At 36.3% G+C, this 23418-nt stretch overlaps 1 protein-coding gene across 3 annotated transcripts in view; it reads right to left on the bottom strand.

Annotated features, from left to right (window-relative positions):
- NPEPPS (aminopeptidase puromycin sensitive) overlaps positions 1 to 23418 on the bottom strand; it is a 107681-nt gene that overhangs the window by 34067 nt on the left and 50196 nt on the right. For all 3 annotated transcript variants that reach the window (XM_064271158.1, XM_064271156.1, XM_064271157.1), the window contains 9 exons: positions 12615 to 12736; positions 9627 to 9734; positions 7117 to 7317; positions 6569 to 6665; positions 6425 to 6458; positions 5453 to 5567; positions 2885 to 3049; positions 1891 to 1995; positions 1175 to 1235 (listed from right to left, as the gene is read on the bottom strand). In XM_064271158.1, coding sequence (XP_064127228.1) covers positions 1175 to 1235; positions 1891 to 1995; positions 2885 to 3049; positions 5453 to 5567; positions 6425 to 6458; positions 6569 to 6665; positions 7117 to 7317; positions 9627 to 9734; positions 12615 to 12736 — 1008 coding nt within the window. The remainder of the gene's footprint in view (positions 1 to 1174; positions 1236 to 1890; positions 1996 to 2884; positions 3050 to 5452; positions 5568 to 6424; positions 6459 to 6568; positions 6666 to 7116; positions 7318 to 9626; positions 9735 to 12614; positions 12737 to 23418) is intronic.

Genomic DNA, 23418 nt, shown 5'->3' with positions numbered 1-23418 from the left:
TCAGTGTGAGAGAGAAACTTGAAACGAGACAGGCAAGGCAAGAAACAGTAAGTCAGCAGGCAACTGCAGAATCCCAGGGGAGAAACCAGGAAGGCATGACCATGGGGAAGGAGGGCCAATGAGGACAGACAGGACACAGGAAGTGCTGCAAGAGGATGAAGACCATGGACGGTAACTGAAATGTATATGAACTGCCAATTGCCTTTCACATACAAAAAAAATGTGAAATGGTATGCCTTGCTATTCAAAATGTGGCCCATGAAGCGGGAGCACTGGCTTTGCTTCACCTAAGAACTTGTAGGAAATGCAGGCTCTAAGGCACCACCTCAGACCTTCTGAATTAGAAACCTGTTAACAAGCACAGACTTCCCCACATACGCACATATAGAAGACTTGGAAAATCTGCACAAGTACATTTTCTCTAGCTCTGCTTTAAGGAAAATAACAGATCTCCATTTCATAAACTAAAGAGGAAATTTATGGGGGAGGGGTCTTACAGATGGGAGTGTGGGGAGCAGTCAATGTTATATACTGGCCAGAACAAAGAGGCAAATACTGTATTTTTAATTCAAAGGCCACTAACCCCAGGAACAGCTCATGCTCAGGCCTCTTGTCACCTTTGTCCTTCTATGAGACATAAACTACCACAAACCTTCCTATCTTTTGCAATATTTTTGTTCACTAAAGAAGTCAAAATTCCAAATCAAGCTCTTTTTCATAATCAAGTAACTCTGACATATTTTTCCTTTTGATTCTGATATCCAAATGCAGACCACTTTACATTAAAAATTTTAAAATTTTACTACACTGAAACTCTCTAGTTTTAAGAGTTCATTCCTAAAAATGAGTAATCTACAGCTATTTTAAATGACCAATTTCAGACAATAAAACCAACCAATTACCAAAAAGAGCAAGCTCTAGAAGGTAAACAGAACTTCCTTAGACTCTAAGTGGTGAACTACTGAGCTATGGAGAGTAGAATACTGGAGGACAACCAAAAGGATAACGGGTCCTGATCCAATGGTTTACTAGATGGCTTCAAATAGGTCAACTTTATTTCCTATCCATCACATGGGAAGTTAAGTATTTAGAACAAGAAGAAAATCCCATTCTGGATAGAATGTCAATATTTTTCTTTATCTCTTCATTCCCAAATCCAGCTATTACAGATTACCTGTGGCAGCGTTTTTTTGTTGGAACTTCATTAAGTACATGTTCATTCCTTTCTTAAAGTCCTGAGAAAACATAATTTTTTAATTTCAGGAGAGTCGGATCTCAGAATTTATACAGCATATTTGCAAATTAGTACTCAAAAGCAAATTTCTTCAGGGTCAGACATACTTAAAAACGTATTTCCAGCCAAAGATTAGACAGGCCCATAAAACAAAATGAGACTAAATGGGCATTTCAGCCCAGGAGCAAGGATGAGAAGGCAGAAGGGGTCAGGAAAGTTGGTAATGGGGGAACTCAAGGTCGAGAAGGCGGGAGTGTTGACATGTATGTAGTAGAGTTGGCAACCAATGTCACAAAACAATATGTGTATTAATTGTTTAATGAGAAACTCGTTTGCTCTGTAAACCATCTAAAGTACAAAAAAAAAAAAAATCTGATGCATCTTACCTTTTAAGAATGCATCTTTACCTTGTACCACTGCTTTGAAATTTTATACAGTCTCCCATCCCCCACCCCCAAACATACCTGCACATCATTCATCTAAGGAACCATTATAGTCAATATGAAATGAAAAGAAGACAAGCCAGAGCATGGTAATGTCCCTCTGGATTCTAGAAAAATTATCTAGGAACTTATTCCAATTAGAATAAAATGGTATGCAAAACACTACAATTTCACCATAAAAGAATGGAAGATTTTAAAAAATAACTTTCTTACCTTATCCCCAATGTAGTCATGCAGCATCCGGATGACAGATGCACCTTTGCTATATGATATTGCATCAAATATCTCGTCAACCTCAGACGGATGGCCCACACTGACCTGGCAGACAGTGTGATTCAGGGTTATGACAGGAAGCAGACAGCCTGCAACACTGAATTACACAAAAAGCTTTCTAGGAAAACCCTTCTAACTCATAAGATACTTTTCTGCCCTTAGCTCACTCATAATGCCTAATCACTACATAATTACAACTAGAATGCATAGATCCTACACTCAAAAAAATGTAGTAACTAATCCTAGTAAAGTGGAATATATAACGTTTGAGTAGCCCTATCATCTCCTAAGGCCTGGGTTCCAGTCCTGGTTCACCTCTGCTGGGAGACAAGTCACTATGGATCTGTTTATTCTCGAGGGGAGAAAGGAAGGGAGAGATGAAAAACATTTGATTTCTTGCACTAATTATACTGGCTTGCAATTATATAAGACCTTGTCAAATATGCCAAACAGGATTATAACTCTAGCTCTTGGGAGACAAAATTTACACATACAAACTAACCAAAGTAAGGATAGGCTAAGTCAAGAGAATTAAAATTTTGAAAAAACAAACAATAATAACAATAAAAGGCTATGTTCAGAACTTTCCTGAAACAAACAATGGAATCATAGTGTTCCTCTAAGCCTATTATCCAACAGGTATGATTTTCCCATACCACTCAATAAAAAAAGTATTTAGTGAATGCTTATAGGTTTTTTATAGGTACATAGTGCTTGCCTATACAAAGACCAAATTTTTATAATGCCTATCTTAAAAAGAAACATTAATTAGAACTTAGTATTGTTAGATTTTTCAAGACTGGAAATATGAACTATAAAAACAAGTAAAGTGAAATCTCCCATGTAATTTTCTCTTCTTTTCAGAGTCCAGAGTGTCTCTATACCACTGAAAATGAGAGCAGTCAAAGACCAGTTATTGGTAAGTATGGCTCACTTCAATAGGATGGCTGTTATCCAAGGCATCAAGCTCCTGGGCACGGGTATAATCAGCAGAAACAAACTGAGTCCAGATATCATACTCTGGGAAGCAGTGGTCTACACACAGATATTCAATCCAGGAAGCAAAGCCTTCATTTAACCAAAGATGAGTCCACCATTCCTAAAAACAAAAGATAGAAATATGTTTTCTTTAAAAAAGCTTGTCATTCTACTAGTTTGAAAAACTCACGTGTCCAAAACTCGCTATACTCCAAACCTAACAAATTAATGAACTAAAATTCAATTCAAAATGTTTAGTAAATAACTCACATCTCTGAAAAAAAGAGAAGCCTAAAAAGAGATGCCAAGAAAGGCCAACTGGCAATATTAGAATTATGCCTGAGGGACATTACCAAAACATTGCTAAGTTTAACTTTTTACTACCAAAGGCAGAAAAGATGGGGGGCAGGAGGACACAAAAAATAAACTCACATGTGCAAGGGGGGAAGAGAGTGAATACATGTTGGCAAGAGCAGAGATGAAAAATATCACTGTATAAAATTTAAAGAAAACAGGGTCAAGCAAGGAAAGGTGGCGGCTATTTCCACAATGACTAGGAAAAGCCGTTGTTGACTGATGGGTTAAAGTCTCTAGATAAATAGAAAAGCTGTACTGCTGATATAAGAATTATGTGAAATTATTAGAAATGTTGTGGCAGTAAGTAGTTCAGTAATGAACGGTGTTTAAACATTTATAGGGAACTAAAATTCTCAACTGTTAGTACGAATTTATAGCGAGTAGAATGGACAAAGAACATACTGGGTCAGAGATAAAATAAACTTTATAAAAAAAGAGAGATCTGAATCTAATTTTCATTAGAGTCGATTAAATCTCCTGAAAACAAAGCAATACATGAACGCAACACAGATGCTAAAGAACTAATGCAATGGTGAAAACAAAATGGCTTCTTGAAATTCTGAAAACAGCAAGTATTTTCAATATTAAGTGATAATGTGGCTATGTGTCTAAGTGCTTTATACTATTCAACTAGTAGTCTCCACAAAGATAAGCTGGTACAAAGCTAAACCTAGCCTATCTGTAAGCCCTTGGAATTTCAGCTTATGAAAAAACTGGCACCTAAGAGCTAGAATGCTGTTATTGTTGTTGGGTGCTATCAAGTCAATTTTCGACTCATAGCAATTCCACATGACGGAGGACTGCCCATAGGGTTTTTTAGGCTATAATCTTTATGGGAGCAGATCACCAAGTCTTTTTCCTGCAGAGCCCCTGGGTGGGTTTGAACCGCCAACCTTTAGCAGCCAAGCGCCTTAATACCTAGAATAGCTACCCAAATCCAGTAAAAGGTTGTTTAAAGGCAATATGAGAATGTGCATTTCCCCTACTAAAATTTATAGCTGGTGGTTTCAAACTAACATTATGAAAAATAAATATTTTCTCAAAGCTGAGCAAAAATATTGTTTAGTAGGAAGTAGCAAACTTGGTGCTTAGGAGAAAGGAACACTTCTGCACCCCTAAATATCCAAAGCAAAAGGAAGGAGTTTACTTTCAAGCGTTGACTTTCTTTAGAAACTCTCTCAGACATTGTTAAATGTCTTATTTTCTTGTTTATTTCTGTGACATATGGAATTAACTGATATCCAAGCTGGGTTCTGCTTTTTGACAGCCTAAAATTCTGCCAGGTAATTTGGCTGGCCCCAAAATCTCCAGTTCTTTTGTTTATTAAGCCCTGTGCTTTCAAGCTCTAACATTGTTGGCTTCCAAAGATAGTATTTATTTAGAATAAGAGTGAAAGGTCTAGACTGAAGGGCAGAGATCATTCACTGCAAACATTTTAATAAACAAATGTTTCAATGGTACAGAAGGAATTTTTAATTCACCTTAGATGCTCTGCAGTTTTTTTTGCTTTTATTTCTATCCAATTTCAATTTAACATTTTAGGCAATGGAAAAACTAACTCCTATGAACATTTTAGAGCCCTGGTGGCACAGTGGTTAAGAGCTTGGCTGCTAACCTAAAAGGTTAGCAGTTTGAATACACCAGCTGCTCCTTGGGAACCCTATGGGGCAGTTCTACTCTGCCCTATACGGTCGCTACAGGAATTGACTTGATGGCAGCGGGTTTGGTTTTTAGTTTTTTTCAAAGAACATTTTGACCTAATCAAAGATCAGTTTATTATTTATCAGTTTACTTTTCAACTAGTGCAGTACGTAATAAGTATGAATTTAAAAAACTACAGTTAACCTCAAATCTCAATGCATGAAGTCAATCATCTCTAAGAGGAATCTCTTTCTCTCATCCAAATTAGTATCTTGACTTATTTTCCCCATTTGCAGGCAAATTCTAGGTCAGTTTAAGGAGTATTTTCTGTGAAATGAAGATTGTCTACACGCTCTTGACCAAAACAGAGATTCTGATAAACATTTTTCAAGATGGACCTTTTAAAATAAATTTTTTCTATTATTTTTAGCACAACGCTCCAGCCAAACCTGGAATACTGTGTAGCCAAAATAATGTGCTGCAGGATGAAGATAAATATATTTGAGCACTTAAAAATATTAAATACCATAGTAACAAGATTTCCAAACCATTGATGGGCGAGTTCATGTCCTACAACCAGAGCAACCCACTGGCGTGATGAAGAACAGGAGTTTTTTGGATCAATAAGCAATGCAGTCTCCCTGTATTTAAAAAAAAAAAAAAAACTGAAACAATAAAATAAAAGTATTGCAATAAAAGCTTGCATGCACAAGTTGGGAAGATTCAAAACTGTAAATGAGACAGTGAAGTCTGCCTTCAGAGATGTCAAGAAAACATTTCCTCAGAGTATATAGGATAGAAAAAGTTCCAGGAAGATTAAAGACTACTCCAATAAAATTCATACAACAAAAGATCGAAGATGTGACACAAGTTTAATTATATGTTTGCTGATAGGACAGACGCCTGAATTTTTAAGAAAGCTTTGTCTAAGGGATTAGAGATTACTGTGCTAGAGATAGAAGACAGTCCTCCCATTAAAAGAAGGGGAATAGGGAGAGGGAAGGGGAGAGAGATGCATTCCACAATCCCAAAAAGGACACTAAACACGCTGTCCAAAACTTAGCTCATCTAAAAAGGCAACTGAATGTAGAAGGCAAAAACTTGTTTACAGATCCTGCTTTAAAAAGTATACAACCCACATGTTTATACTGTGGTGACAGACATGTAAAAACTTGGCTAGATTATATGAAAGTAGGGAGGGTTCTTCAAGCAGGATAAATAACTATGAAACTACTGGAAGGAAGAGAAGGCACCAAAATTAGAAACTCAGCCAAGAATGTATCTAAAATTCTACTTGGGCCAGATGCTCATTTTAAAATCTTACACCCTCAGATAGTAGCACCAGAGGGGGTCCATCTGCATTCCTGAAATGTACATAGAAAGGAAAATTTACAACAGATCACAAAGTAGAAGCTGCTCAACTGTGATCAGGAGTGAAGCCCTTATGAAATCAGTGATTGAAAAGATAAGCAGGGTAATGAATGTATCATTAACATACCTATAAGTAACAAGGCCCCAGTTCTCCATGGCACCTTCATAAAATAAATACAAACATTTATTGATATATACATACTTATTCCTCAAAGTCAAAAAATTCAAGAAAAGCTATTACAATTCAGCAATAAAATGAAATTTACTTTACCAGCTGCAAAGTCTGCAATAGCAATGAGATCAATTTTAGGTAGAGGATAAGGAACATTGAAGTAGTCCTTATAAAAAGGCAGGGTTTTAGCAGCAACCTATAAAAGCATAAAGAAAAGTACCATCTGATAAATATTTTATTGTAATTCACACAGAAATTCACAAAGGAATCCTGTTGCAGGCCAAGATATCTCAAGTTACTAGAAACCAATCCCCAGGAGTCTATCTCCAAAGACCACCTTAGCCCAAGGTTTTGTACATATTGGCTCAACTTTACGCCATTTCTAACTTGGTGTGAAGAATATATCTTTTTCCACCCATTTCCTGGATAAATAAATTCCACTCATATTCTTTTACATCATTATCTTGTAAAATGTTAACGCAACACCAAGGTCGGTATTCCCAAAATTCTATTAAAGAATAAAACCAAAGTAGCACAACAAGTTTTAGATTCAATTATAAGTAACTGTACTAATAATTAATCAGAAATGTAAATTCCCCAACCTGGAGTTATGGACTGTTGGAACAATCCTCTTCAAGTACATTTACCTCTAAAGCAAATTTTCCTTGCTCTGCTTTGCCAACAGGGGTGTAAACACGGACACACACACCATCTTTTGACCTTGTTTCTACAAAGTCGTATTCACCCACAACAAACGCCACTAGGTATGTAGACATGACAGGTGTCCTGGCAAACTTCACTTCCACTAAATTTTCATCATCAGGGTATGGTTTCCGGTCAATTACATTCTTAAAAGAAAAAAAAAGGAAAACAGTTACATTAAATACCTTCGAGCAAACACTAACCGAAAGACGGCAGGCTTGATTGCCTGTCCTCTGCTTCTACCACTGCTTAATTCTCTACCCCAACTCATCCAGTGCTTTTACACTATCAAGGTCTTTCCTTTTAAGAAGCAAAGTGATCTGATAAAGCACTCATGCTATAAGGAGGTGGCGGCTAAAGTGTTAAACCTACCAGGAACTCAAAAAAGGAATCAACTTTTCTTGAATGCCTATCATGTGCCAGGTATTAGGGTGTTCTAGAGGCTCTGGTGGTGCAGTGGTTAAGAGCCACAGCTGCTAACCAAAAGGTTGGCAGTTCAAATCCACCAGCTGCTCCTTGAAAACCCTGTGGGGCAGTTCTACTCTGTCCTATAGGGTCGCTATAAGTCAGAATCGACTCAAAGGCAACAGGTAGATAGTAGTAGGGTGTTGTAAGTTAAGACCTCAATACTTTTCAAGTGAAATAAGGATGGGAGACAATTATTAATAAAAATAAAATGTATCTGTGGAATCCACCATTTCAAAGAGAACAGATTTCCAGATCTAGAGCATTCTCTGTACCAAGGTTGGCTCTAAGTAAACCTATGAAGAAACCACGACTTTACCTTTAAAAATAAAAAAGTTGCCTTCGAGCTGATTCTGCCTCATGTGTGTCAGAGTACAACTGTGCTCCATAGGCTGATTTTTTGGAAGTAAATTGCCAGGCCTTTCTTCCAAGGCACTTCTAAGCAGACTCCAACCCCCAACCTTCCGGTTAACAGCTGAGCATGTTAACCATTTGCACCACCCAGGGACTACACTTTACCTTTAGAATTCTCAATTTTTCTTTGATGTTCTCCCTCTTTTCCCCATTCAGGTTCTTGGTTTAGTTTCCTCAAGCTCTATTCTATTCTTTCTTCTAAGGAAGACTTGCTCAAGAACATATCTGATAAATTCATTCATTCTGAAGTGCAAATGAATATTCCAGTTTAATACAATAGCTTCCTCTCTGAGAATATTGAAGACAAGAACAGCATTCTACTCATGGAATTCTCTCCACCCATAAAGGAAGGCAAGAGCCAGTTATTTTGGGGTGGAGTAGGCTTTTTCAAGTTTCCCAGAGTCATACTACAGGCTACTGGCTATTTTCTCTCTTAAACAAGGTAGTTTTAGACAATACACTTCAAGCAGTGACTGTTTATTTATGAATGAGATCAATGACATGGGTGAAGAGAGCATATTCCAAAAACACAATCAGCCAACAATCTAAATACATTTCATTACGTGTCTGTATCTTTTGGTATTTACTAAGAAAGTTAGACCTTTTTTTTCCAGGTGATATTCTATTAAACTCATCACTTATTTAGATCTCCAAATTAAAAGTAGATAATCCTATTATTATGGGCTAAACTATGTTCTCTAAAAATGTGTGTCAACTTGGCTAGGCCAGGATTCCCAGTGTTGTGTGGCTGTCCACCATTTTATGATCTGATGTGAATTTCCTATGTGTTGTAAATCCCACCTTTATGATGTTAATGAGAAAACAAAACCAAACCCGTTGCCATCGAGTCGATTCTGACTCATGGCGACCCTATAGGACAAAGTAGAACTGCCCCATAGGGTTTCCACAGAGCGCCTGGTGGATTTGGACTGCCGACCTTTTGGTTAGCAGCCATAGCTCTTAACCACTATGCCACCAGGGTTTCCATGTTAATGAGGCAGGATTAAAAACCCATTGCCATTGAGAGGCTGTGAAATTAATGAGGCAGGACTCAATCTACAGGATTAGGTTGTATCCTGAGTCAATCTCTTTTGAGATATAAAAAAACTGAGCAGAAAGGAGAGGGACTTCCTACCACCAAGAAAGCAGAGCTGGGAGCAGAGCGCATCCTTTGGACCCGGGGCCCTGTGCTGAGAAACTCCTAGACCCAGGCAAAGATTGATGACAAGGACCTTCCCCCGGAGCCAACAGAGAGAGGAAGACTTCCTCAAGATCTGGCACCCTGAATTCGGACTTCCAACCGCCTAAACTGTGAGAGAATAAATTTCTCTTTGTTAAAGCCATCTACCTGTGTTATTTCTGTTAGAGCAGCGCCAGATAACTAAGACACCTACCGAATAAGGCACTTAAGAAAAAAGAAAAATAAGGCTCATTAGAACAAAGAAAACTAACATTTGTGCTCCTGTTATATACCAAGCACTGTTCTAGGTGGTTTCATGTTATTCCATTTAAGCAGTAAACTAAGTATGCTAAAAGCTTATTAAAATTTTAAATATACTTACGAACACATACATACCATGTTTGATAAAGCTACTCTGTCTTTAGGAACAACCAATGAAATATCAAAAGTTGCTTTGATGGCAGGCTCATCCCAGCAAGGAAAAGCCCTCCGCGCATCAGTAGCCTTAAGAAAAAAACACGAAATAAGAATATTACTGAATTAACCTAGCAAGCTATTTCACGAAGCAACAGCCATCTCTCTCTTTCTATCACTCCCTCCTTCACTTATTCAAATATATACTTTCTACTCTGCCAGGCAATGAGCAACTGATAACAAACAAAATACAGTGCTTGCTATTATTACCACACCAGCAATTCTCTAGGAAACAAGTCTGCTCAAGATCTTAATTTATACTGTTAGAAACATTTACAATCTTATTTTTGTTTTTATAAAGCATCTCAAATTTAATACAAATGGCTTCATCAATAATGCTCACGCAATACAGGGACAGGAGAGTCAACAGTACGTTGTAGGAATTCAGAGCTGGGAAAATAGGAAAGGCTGCCTCCCTGGCTTTTTTTTTTTTTAAATAAAAACAAAAATATTTTCAGAGTCTTTAACGTGCTTTGTTTTTTATCTGGAATGGCAGCAATGGGAATAAAGATAAACACTCTATTAATTCAAACAGGTCATTCACTAAATGGTATTTTTATATACTGTACATAAAACTATCACCACTTGATCTACCTAAAGGGACCTCATTCTTTAAAAATGAAAAAAGGGTGAACATTTGCTAAAGCAAAATAAATTTAATCATTCAGCTGAATACTCCCAGTAATAAAAGAAACTTTGGTAAACAGAACAAAATCACAAAATGGAACCAATGACAAGATTCTGCACCATGAAAGGAGGTATCGAAATATGCAGAACTAGAGGAAGCACATATTTCTGAAACAGGTTGTCTCCAAGAAAAAAATTTTACATTCCTGTTTGCACAAAGAAAATAAATCATGAAGTCTATCAAAGAATAAATAAGACATCTGAAAAGTAGGCAGAGCATAAGGAAAGAAACAATAGCACAGAAAACTTTAAATCAGAAGAAGCAGGAGAGAAATGAGTTTATGCTACAGAAATGAATAACATGGAAAACAAATTCAAAAGTTTCTAAAATAGTCAAAGGACAAAGTGATGAAAGCAATCAAAGGTACATCGGTGAGACAGACCCTAGAACTAAATCTAGTATTAACTGATGGTCCTGAAAAAGAGATCAGTACACTGAAGATGTGCTAGAGGAAAACTCTGCTACATTGTAAGACAGACCTGAATCTGAAAATGAATAGGAAGTCACCAAGTACGAAGCAAATTAATGAAAAGTGAACACCTGGTAAAAAACTGTAATTTTCCAGGTCAAATAAATAATTTTACAAGCATCCAGAAGGAAAAAAAAAAAAATATATATATATATATATAACCTACAAACGGAGAAAAAACATTCTAGCCTATGACTACTTCCTTAACAAAATGAGATGCCTAAGATATTTCAACAATATCTATACAAAGGGAAAAATTTTAAGTCAACTGTACAACCCTTCAACTGCAGTTGAACAAGTTGGGTTTATTACTCATTGTAGCAAGGGAGAACACACATCATAGGGAACCACAGAGTGTCTAAGTAAGAGTGTTAAGAAAGAAACGTATTACTCAATTTGGATTTTGTTTGGGTGATTTGAGGTAGGACTAAGGAAGCAGGGATTCACTCAAGAGAGTGTTCTCAGAAAGCGGGGGCAATTCTACAATTGGATGTCTCAATAAATCTTATTTTTTATAGGGAGGGCAGACTTGAGCAAGGTTGCTAAAGCTTTAATTGGTAAAGTAGTTACTCATTTTAATCAAGAGAGGGGATGTTTGGTACTTTGTGAGTGGCACAATGACCTTGTTTTTGTCTATGCTTAGAAGAAATTATGAAGTAGCTTTGTTTTGTCTTACTTTATCACAGTCTCAGAGAAACCTTGCCTGAGGGTGGTATTCTGTGAGACTGTTTATATCCAACAGGGGTTAGCTGTGGGTGCCAGGACAGTTTCCAAATGTCAGGGGCTGCTCTTTTTCCTTTTTTTCATCAATAAATCTATACACTTAGTAAAACTGATCATGTACAAAGGCAAATGAAAGGTTTTCAGATATGTAAAGATTCAGGAAATATATCATTCATGTACCCTCCCTAAAAAAAAAATTTTGAAGACTCTCTAGTCAACCACCAATAAAATAAAAATTGATTTGGAGACATGCTCCAGGCAATCATTCCAGAATAAAGTATTCAAAAGGACCAGAAATGAGCACTGGAATCATTTAAACATAGAATTAAGTTTAAATAATGTTTTATAACAGAAGGCAAACAAAATAAAATCCTTGAAAGAAAGACATATCAAGTAGTAAACTTGATCTAAAACTTCAGGCCATACAAAACAAACAATACATGGATATGCGCAGAAATATAAGCATGGATGCCATCAGTTTTTCCCATACTAAACTGTTATCCATATTGAAAAATACAGAAATAAATCTAATTAGGTTTAAAGTACACTAGAAACAAGTTTTATAACTTGCAAATACCTGAAAAGTAAAGAAACAAAGGTAATATAGCAAGACAAACAGGGAATGTCGAAGAAGCAAAAGAATGCTATTACACTACCATTATTAACTTAGTAGGAAAAGCCACAGGTGTCAAATACTAAGAGGGTGATTCTAATTAAAAATAATTATATTCTTGCTCAGTATACAGTATAAAAGCAATTCAGGTAACTAAATTCTGTCCAAACAACTGTATATAATTATTCCTCAACCTGCGCCCGTCATTATCTCCTTTCTATAGATGGAGACAACTTAGCTGAATTAAAAAAAAAAAAAAAAACTCCAAAACTGTGACTACAATAATGGCTAAAAGTACCTAGCCTCAAACAATCACCCCAAATAATAAAATAAAAATTACCCAACCAAAGCCCACCCTTTGTCACAATGCTTAATTTAAGAATTACAGTATTTTAGAGATAAATGCCCCATACCTACCTCAAACTGTGTGACAGCAGCATAGCGCACCTCTCCAGAAGGGGTAGTATATTTACTTCTATAGAAACCCTTCATTTTGTCATTCAGCTCTCCAACAAAATCTATCTTTAAGGTTCCTGTACCTGTGATTGAAGATAAATGAAAACCACTTTTATGGAAATGTTAAGTACAAGTTATTGAAAATATGTTCTCAAGATACTACATTAGATTATATTAGATTCAACTGACTATTTACAATGTTCAAATCATTCCTTCCTCTTTCAAATACTTCTCCTGGCATTGGAGAGAACATAGTATCTACTAAAATAAATGGCAGACTAATCCTAAATTAAACCTTTTGACAGACATGTTAGGGCGACTGCTTAGAAAATTCTTTAACTTTATGAACTTAGTCTCAAATTATCATTACGTGAAGATAAAAACAGGAAAGAAATGAATTAAGAAACTGACACATGCTATTGTGTGTGGTGTTTTAAAAATGGTGTTTAAATATTTGTACACTTCAAGGTACGTACTGTCTCCATTTTTTTAAATGAGAAAACTGAGGCTGAAAAAACTAACTTGTTCAAGGTCACACAATTAGTAAATGGCAAGCAATAAATAAAAATTTAGGCTTAATCCAGAGTTCATACTTTTTGCCAATCACACCACATTACACTTCATTTATCTTTAGCTCTTTTAGACAACTTCATGTACAGGAAAAGAAATGTAGCCAATTACTGTATCATTAAGACAAGAAACTAGTTCAATCCAAACAGAACACTGACTCCATAATTCTGTAAAGATTTGATCAGCAACAGCACATAAAACAAACTCTTACAGATACCTCAACATTTGAAACATGATAACATTAAAGAAACACTTATAATCAATAAATTATTAAATACTAATAAAAATGTAGCCTAAATATGCATTATATTCTTGTATAAGAGTAAAATCAATTTATACCTATTCCTCCCTTATCAACTCATTATAAAATATTTCACATTTATGACAATAGTAAAAAAATCTACTATCCGACTATTTTGTGCACTAACAACATACGTTTGGCGGTAAACCTTTCATGATCAGTGGGACATACAGTGCCCTCCTAAATTTTCCACCTCTAAGGTCCAGAGGGACATGTGTGTTCCTCATACTATTTTGTGATCTGATGTGGTCGTCCTCCATTTTTGTATAACAACCTGGTCTTTGGAACCTAACCATGTCAATAAGCGAGGAGCAGGTGTAGTTAAAATATGAGTTATTTGAGAGTACATATACTTTCTTTCATAATAGAAAGAAGATTTACAACTATTATCTAGTAGTCATTTGCTAAATTGAGAAATATGGTAAGTCAATAATCCCACTCTACATTTTACAAATCAAGTCACAAAAAAACAGAAAAACGTTGACTCTGTAACTGATCCTTTTAAAGTGTCTATTTATATCAGAGCCTAGAGCTTCGGAGTCTAACCAATCAAATATATGGTATGACTATAAAACCAAGTGTGTCTATGAAGAAATCAAACTGATTTTCTTATGTGCCTCAAGCTGGTACTGGAAGTAACTGTAAGTAAAATTTCACACCTTTGGAGCAGAGTCATCACCGAAGAAACTATCAAATTCCTACTGTAATCATGCTTGCAGAGGGTGGGGGGACCCACACCAAACTCAATTAAGTAGAAGCTTATGGTTGTTATTTTTTTAAAAAAAAATCAGATATCCATGAATGTATGAAGAGGACCATGCATACTTTTTTTTTAAGGGAATGACAGATTACTGGGGAAGTCAATATGAACACAGTGGAAAAATCTGAAAGGCTGCAGAGAGAGGGAATATGCAGCACCTGCTTAACTGGTACAGGGTTTCCTTTCAGGGTTATAAATATGTTTTAGAGCTAGACAGACGAATATGTTTTGGAACTAGATAGAGGTGGTGGTTGCACAACAGGGTAAATGTATACTAAATGCCACTGATTTGTCACTAAAATTGTTAATTTTATGCTATGTGAAAATCTGCCTCAATAAAAACAAATCCGAAAGAAGCTTTCTCTAAAAAAATCACTGATTTATTTTCTTAAAAAGCAAATGTATTCACATTAATAAAGCTTATAAGGAAGGTGTAACAGATTATTTAACCCCCCCCCCAAAGTTCCCTTTAAAGAAGGAAACTATCTGATGGAATTTTATGTTACAATTCCGTAAGAGGAATTGGCTAGTCTGTTTTCATTAAGTCAACCCCTAAGATGTCTTTTATATAAGTCACATTCCATGGTAAACCTACTTTCAACTTTTCTATTTGGAATAAAAGTGGGTATAAAACTCATAACTAAATAAGAAAGGCTGTTTACACTTTTACTTGGTTTTAAATCTCCAAGGCCATGAAATCATAACAAGATATTGACAGTGACCATTTCCAAAAAGTGGAATACTAATCAAAATACAAAGTATTGGGAAGGGTTATTATCTGAAATTCAAACAAAACACAAATTAAAGTTTTAAAAATATCATTAACGAATTCGATTAGTGTCATATTATGTAATACTAATTACAAACTATTTATTATTAGTATAGTAGAATTTTAGGGGGAAGAGGAGAGATGAAACTTTTTAATAAAGCCCACATACCAAATTTACACCATGTTGAAGAATTTATTGCCAAATTGTCTAATTTTACATCTACTCACACACGCAATTTACACTGCTTCCTCAAATTAGATACTTTATTTCAATATTCCAGTGAATGAAATTATTTACCTATTTGGGGTGGTTAGCCTGTTAAACATATACCAAGCTCATTCACAAATCAAACAACTAAAAAACTTGAACTGCCACAAAAACCTTAAATGTTTAAAGCTTAGGGAGTGTAATAATTATTGTAAAACCTAGAGTATATCCTGAAATGCTTTAATAAGAAATTTTTATTAAGTGCTATAAAATGAAAGATTAAATTTATATGAAAACGGAGTAAAGCTCTTTGCCTTTGTGTCACCATTTCATATCACCCTCCTGTTTTTCACTCTTTAAAATGTTAATACCTGGTAGTGTTTCTTCATATAAATACCACTCTCTACAGGGCACTTAATCAGCAATTCTGAGGTTGCTAGGCCTTAAAATAATTATGGTAACTTAACCATTATTCTAGAATGGTACCAATTTCAGAAAAAAAGATGTTCTACTCAGCTATATAGTAGCTGGCATAATTGTTGAGTTTGATGAGGCTGAACACAAAGGCTACTTATGGCCTTCTAAGATATGTTTAATATTTACTATCAGAAGATAAGATCACTTGTACAGCCTACTAAAATTTGAAAAGATCAGAACTTCATTCTTAAAGCAAAGAATGACTGTGTAAACTTTGACTCAGAGAACCTTGGGAAAATGTGAAAGTCAAAGATTTTTCAGATATTTACAAATATTCAATATAGTCACAGCTACAAATAAGATTTTTCTCTTTTAATACATCAGCTTTTGGTTTATATTATCTAAAAATCTCCAAAATTATGTTGAATTACAGTATTTCAATATTCATAACTTTCCTAACTTTTCATCTTTTTATTAGAAATGGCTTTTCCATTTAGCTTGTCTGTTGTAAACAGCCCTTATTAAGAATGTTGTTGTTCACAACACAGGCAAGATCAGCACAACTGGACTAAACTAAAAGCAAAGAAGTTTCCTGAATAAATTGAATGCTTCGAAGGCCAGCGTAGCAGGGGCGGGGATTTGGGGACCATGGTTTCAGGGGACATCTAAGTCAATTGGCATAATAAAATCTATTAAGAAAACATTCTGCATCCCACTTTGGGGAATGGCATCAGGGGTCTTAAATGTTAGCAAACAGCCATCTAAGATGCATCAATGAGTCTCAACTCACCTGGAGCAAAGGAAAATGAAGAACACCAAAGATGCAAGGTAATTATCAGCCCAAGAGACAGAAAGGACCACATAAACCAGAGACTACATCAGCCTGAGACCAGAACAACTAGACGGTGCCTGGCTACAACCGATGACTGCCCTGACAGGAGAGGTATGGGATGCAGATCCCAAATTCTCATAAAAAGACCCGACTTAATGGTCTGACTGAGACTTGAAGGACCCCAGAGGTCATGGTCCCAATACCTTCTGTTAGCTCCAAAAATGAACCATTCCCAAAGCCAACTCTTCAGACAGGGACTGGACTGTACTATGGGACAGAAAATGATACTGGTGAAGAGTGAGCTTCTTGGATCAAATAGACACATGAGACTACGTGGGCAGCTCCTATTTGGAGGGGAGATGAGAGGGCAGAGGGAGTCAGAAGCTGGCTGAATGGACACGAAAATAGACAGTGGAGGGAAGGAGTGTGCTCTCATTAGGGGGAGGGCAATTAGGAGTACACAGCAAGGTATATATAAATTTTTGTATGAGGCTGACTCGATTTGTAAACTTCCACTTAAAGCACAATAAAAATTAAAAAAAAAAAAAGAATGTTGTTGTTGTTGGTTGTCAGGTGCCATTGAGTCGACCCTGACTCACAGTGATCCCATGCACTACAGAACGAAACACGCCCGGTCCTGCACCATCCTTACAATCATTTTATGCTTGAGGTTATCGTTGAAGCCCCTGTGACAATCCATCTCGTTGAGGGTGTTCCTCTTTTCCCCTGACCCTGTACTTTACCGAGCATGATGCCCTTCTCCAAGAACTGATCCCTCCTGACAACATGTCCAAAGTATACAAGACAGTCTCACCGTCCTCGCTTCTAAGCAGCATTCTGGTTGTACTTCTTCCAAGACAGATTTGTTCGTTCTTTTGGCAGTCCATGGAATACTCAATATTCTTCTCCAACACCACAAAATTCAAAGGCATCAATTCTTCTTCGGTCTTCCTTCTTCATTGTCCAGCTTTCACATGCATGTGATGCAACTGGAAATACGATGGCTTGGGTCAGGTGCACCTTAGTCTTCAAGGTGACATCTTTGGTTTTCAACCCTTTAAAGAGGTCTTTTGCAGCAGATTTACCCAATGCAATTAGTCTTTCGACTTCTTGACTGCTGCTTCCATGGGTGTAGACTGTGGTTCCAAGTAAAATGAAATCCTTGACAACCTTAATCTTTTCTCCATTTATCATGATGTTGCTTATTAGTCCAGTTGTGAGAATTTGTTTCCTTTGGGTTTTTTTATGTTGAGGTATAATCCACACTGAAGGCTGTGGTCTTTGATCTTCATCAGTAAGCACTTGGAAGTCCTCTTCACTTTCAGCAAGCATGGTTGTGTCATCTGAATAACACAGCTGTTAATGAGTCTTCCTCTAATCTTAATGCCCCATTCTTCTTCATATAGTCCAGCTTCTCAGATTATTTATTCAGCATATAGATTGAATAGGTATAATGAAAGGATACAACCCTGACACACAACTTCCCTGACTTTAAACCATGCAGTATCCCCTTGGTCTGTCTGAACAACTGCCTCTTGATCTATGTGCAGATTCCTCGTGAGCACAATTAAGTGTTCTGGAATTCCCATTCTTTGAAATGTAATCCATAATTTATTAGGATCCACACAGTTCAATGCCTTTGCATACTCAATAAAACACACGTAAACATCTTTCTGGTATTCTCTGCTTTTAGCCAAGATCCATCTGACATCAGCAGTGATATCCCTTGTTTCACGTCCTCTTCTAAATCCGACTTGAATTTCTGGCAGTTCCCTGTCGATATACTGCTACAGCTGCTATTGAATGATCTTCAGTAAAATTTTACTTGCGTGTGATATTAATGATATTGTTCGATAAGTTCCACATTCAGTTGGATTACCTTTCTTGGGAGCAGGCATAAATATGGATGTCTTCCAGTTGGTTGGCCAGGCAGCTGTCTTCCAAATTTCTTGGCATAGATGAGTGAGCACTTCCAGTGCTGCATTTGTTTGTTGAAGCAGCTTAACTGGTATACCGTGAATTTCTGGAGCCTTGCTTTTCGCCAATGTCTTCAGTGCAACTTGGACTTCTTCCTTCAGTACCACTGGTTCCTGATCATATGTTACCTTCTGAAATGGTTGAACATCAACCAATTCTTTTTGGTATAATGACTCTGTGTATTCCTTTCATCTTCTTTTGATGCTTCCTGTGTCGTTTAATATTTCTCCCATGGAATCCTTCACTACTGCAACTGAAGGCGTGCATTTTTCCTTCAGTTCTTTCAGCCTGAGAAACGCCAAGTGTGTTCTTCCCTTTTGGTTTTCTACCTCCTGCTCTTTGCGTGTGTCATTATAATACTTGGTCTTCACAAGCCACTCTTTGAAATCTTCTATTCAGTTCTTTTACTTCATCATTTCTTCCTTTTGCTTTAGCTGCTCGACATTCGAGAGAAAGTTTCAGAGTCTCCTCTGACATCCATCTTGGTCTTTTCTTTCTTTCCTGTCTTTTCAATGACCTCTTGCTTTCTTCATGTAGATGTACTTGATGTCACTCCACAACTCGCCTGGTCTTCGGTCACTAGTGTTTCAATGCGTCAAATCTATTCTTGAGATTGTCTCTAAATTCTAGTGGGATATACCGAAGGTAGTACTTTGGCTCTCATGGACTTGCTCTGTTTTTCCTCAGTTTCGACTGGAACTTGCATATGAGAAACTGATGGTCTGTTCCACAGTCTGCCCCTGGCCTTGTTCTGACTCATGATATTGAGCTTTTCCATCCTCTCTTTCCACAGATAGAGTCGATTTGATTCCTCTGTATTCCATGTGGCGAGGTCCATGTGTATAGTTGCTGTTTATGTCGGTGTAAAAAGGTATTTGCAATGAAGAAGTTGTTGGTCACGCAAAATTCTATCATTCAATCTCCAGCATTGTTTCTATCACCAAGGCCCTATTTTCCAACTACCAATCCCCCTTTGTTTCCAACTTTCCCATTCCAATCACCAGTAATTATCAGTGCATCCCGATTTCATGTTCAATCAATTTCAGACTGCAGAAGGTGATAAGAATCTTCAATTTCTTCATCTTTGACCTTAGTGGTTGGTGTGTAAATCTGAATAATAGTCATATTAACTGGTCTTCCTTGTAGGCATATGGATATTATCCTATCACTGACAGCGCTGTATTCAGAGTAGATCTTGAAATGTTCTTTCTGATGATGAATGTAACACTATTCCTCTTCAAGCTGTCATTTCCAGCATAGTAGACTATATGACTGTCCGATTCGAAATGGTCAATGCCAGTCCATTTCACCTCACTAATGCCTCGATGTTTATGCATTCCATTCAAGTGCCTTCCAACCTGGGGTGCTCATCTTCTGTCACTATATCAGACAATGTTCTGCTGTTATTCATAAGGTTTTCACTGGCTAATGCTTTTCAGAAGTAGACTGCCAGATCCTTCTTCCTAGTCTGTCTTAGTCTGGAAGCTCAGCTGAAACCTGTCCTCCATGGGTGACCCCGCTGGTATCTTAATGCCAGAAGCATAGCTTCCGGCATCACAGCAACACACAGGCCCCCACAGTACGACAAACTGAGAGACGTGGAGAATCAAGAACGACAGAAGTTTTATATACTGATAAAAACTGACCATATACACACACACACATATACAGTTAAGGGGGAAAAATAAATGTGCAGAATATTATTTATGACATGCTAACTTATTGTTAAGAGCATATCTATACATAAATGAGTACAAAAGCAAAGCTGAGTTCTGAAAGGCTATATAGGAGTCTGGTAGCTTCTAAGGAGTGGAGCTGAGAGAGGAAGACAGAACAGGATGGCAAACAAATTTTCACAATTACATCTTTTGAATTTCAAACCATGTACACATATTGTGTTTTAACAATATTTAATTAAAAAAAAAAAAGACAGTATAATGTGGTGGTTAAAAGTACAGATTCTTGAGTTAAACTGCTTGGATTCATATCCCAGCTCTTCCACTTACTAGCTGTGTGACCTTGTGTAAGTTAACTAAGCCATCTTGTACCTCAGTTTCTTTAGTTATAAAGTGGGGATAATAGAATCTATCTCAAAGGTTGTTGAAAGGATTCTGTAAGTTATTATTTGTGATGCACTTAAAACAGTACCTAGCACAGATTAGGCACACGATAAAATTTAAGTTAAAAAATATGTATATACACTGAGCTGTACCTGTGAAGACTGCAGAAATGGGAAATGTTTTGTTACCTATGTATTTACCACAATGAAGTGAAACTTTTAAAAAGGTATGTATAATATGCACATGTACACAGTCCACACACACATATTCTATTTATCTTCTATCATGTTAGGTAGTTTCTGTTATTCTTAGGTAGATACTCTTACCTGGTGAATTCTAGCAAATATATTCTGACTTCTTTTGATAAATATGTTACCTTTAAATTTGCTGATTTAACGAACGATGTCACCGTATTTCCTAATGTTGAACAATTAAATCTACACTACCATTCTTTTCTATACTTGCTAAGTTTGTGTATCTTCTTGGACCATGCAAAAAATTGGTTTAATATTGTTGCTCCACTTTTCTTTATATTTCAGTAATTACTGCTCTTAAATCTTTCCTATTTTTTTCAAGTTATCTTTTTGTTTTCTTTTCTAACTTAGAGCTTGATGCTTAGGCTAATTAATTTTCAGTCTTTCTTGACTATCCTCTATGAGTAATGTTTTACCTACATCCTACAAGCTTTAATATATGGTAATTTCAATGTTCAGTTCTAAATATTTTCTAACTTCTATAACAAGTCTTCTTTTACTTATGTACTAACAGGTATAATTTTCCCAAATATATGAGGAGGGTTTTTTTATTTCCCTTTTGATACTGTCTTCTAATCTTTTCAGTGCAGATACAAAATGTAGTCTGTAATGATAAGGTGTTATGATTTCTATCAAAGTAATAGTTTGTAGTGTAAAACTCACATAGCACTATAAGGCTTACAAATAAAAGTAGCAGACTTTCTTTTTACTATAGAGAGTGAAGTTTTACATAAATTATATACCTTGCTCCCATGTCTTTATATTATAAAGAATTACATTTGTTATAATCTGAAAATATTTTTATTTTCCCCTCACATTTAAATTCACAGTTTAGCTAAGCACAGAATTCTAGGTTGAAAATCAGTTTCACCCAGAATTTTGAAGGAATGGCTTCATTAAAGTCTAACTTCCATTGTTTTTCTGAGTAAGTCTAGTGTCATTCTGATATCCAAACTTTGAAGGTAACCCACTAGCCCTCTCTCCTTAACCTCCCCTCCTCCCCACCCTAAGTGGGATCTCTTTAAGAGTTTATCCCCAAAGTTTCAAAATTTCAAATCTATATGCTTCGGTGTGAGACTTTTTACATTTACCGAGTTAGTCCCTTCTGGTGGCGGAGTCTTTCCATCTGAAGGCTCCTCCCCCACCAGTTCAGAGAAACTTTCTTGTTTTATATATTTCTAACAATTTCCTCTGCCCATTTTTACTGTTCTCCTACTAGATGAACACTAGGTCTGCTGGATTTGTTCTGAAATCTATTTATCTCTCCTGTTTTCCATCTTTTTTATTTTCTCGATATTTGGAAGATTCCTTGATTTCATCATCCAAAACTTCTACTGGGCTTTTTATTTCTGTTGTATTATAGTTTCCCAAAGTTTTCTTGCTCTAATTCTTCCTTTTTGATGCCACCCTATCCTGTTCTTGTTTCATGAATGTAATATCTTCTCTTAACTCTCTAAGAATATTAATTAGTTTTTGTTTTTCTGAAACTTTTAAAAATTTGTCTTTGTTTTTTCTAAGTTCATATATTTCTATTATACTTTTTTTTCCTCTATCTTTTATATTAGAAGCTCTTCTCAAATGTCTGATAATAACTGACATTGGGCTTTGTCATGTTACTTGCTTTGGCCAATGGAATGTGAGTGGATGTGAAGTACACCACCATTCATACAGAGGCTTTAATTGTGTCTTTGTGGTTTGTACCTGTCCCCAGCCCTGAGCTTCTGCCCTCTGCGATGAGTGAGAATAGCATGCTACACATAGTGGCTGCTCTTTCAGTATGGGTCCTGAAATGAGAAGACTTGTGAGCTCAGCCGAGCACAATGAAGTTTGTGACATGGCTGCAGATGATCAGTAGCCCTCATGGCCAACACATAAGCAAGAAATATTTCTTGTAAGCCACTGAGATAAGTGGTCATATTTGTGGATTAAAATGTATAAATACACTTACATATACATAGCATATTTCTGGAACAATTCACCAGACAACAGAAGTGGAAGACGTCGGAGAGAAGGAATTTCAATTTTCACATTATATTCTTCAGTCTCTTATTTTTTCCTTTTTTTGTCATAAAATATATATAACATTTGCTATTTCAACCATTTTTACATTAATCCAGTGACATTAATTATGTTCACCATGTTGTACAGCCATCACCCCTATCCATTTCCAATTTTTTTCATCACCTTTAACACAAACTTAGGGCTTTAAGCACTAACTCACCCTTTCCCCTTCCCACCAATCCCTGGTAACCACTAATGCACTTTGTCTCTATGCATTTGCCTATTCTAGATATTTCAGTTAAATGGGATGATACAATATTTGTCCTTTTGTGTCTAACATTTTACTCAGCATTATATTTTTAAGGTACATGTATGTCATGGCATGTATCAGAACTTCATTTTTCCTTACAGCTGAATAATATTCCACTGCATTTATGTACCACATTTTGTTTATCCATTTACCTGCTGCCAACACTTGGGTTGTTTCTACCTTTTGTCTATTGTGAATAATGCTGCAATAAACACTGGTGTACAAGTATCTGCTTGAGTTCCTGCTTTCAAGTCTTCTGAGTATATACCTAGGAGTGGAATTGCTGGGTTAATAATTCTTTAACTT

The sequence above is a fragment of the Loxodonta africana genome, chromosome 18 (genome assembly GCF_030014295.1).
Source record: "Loxodonta africana isolate mLoxAfr1 chromosome 18, mLoxAfr1.hap2, whole genome shotgun sequence".
NCBI classification, from domain to species: domain Eukaryota; kingdom Metazoa; phylum Chordata; class Mammalia; order Proboscidea; family Elephantidae; genus Loxodonta; species Loxodonta africana.
This window is presented reverse-complemented; position numbering and strand designations above follow the sequence as displayed.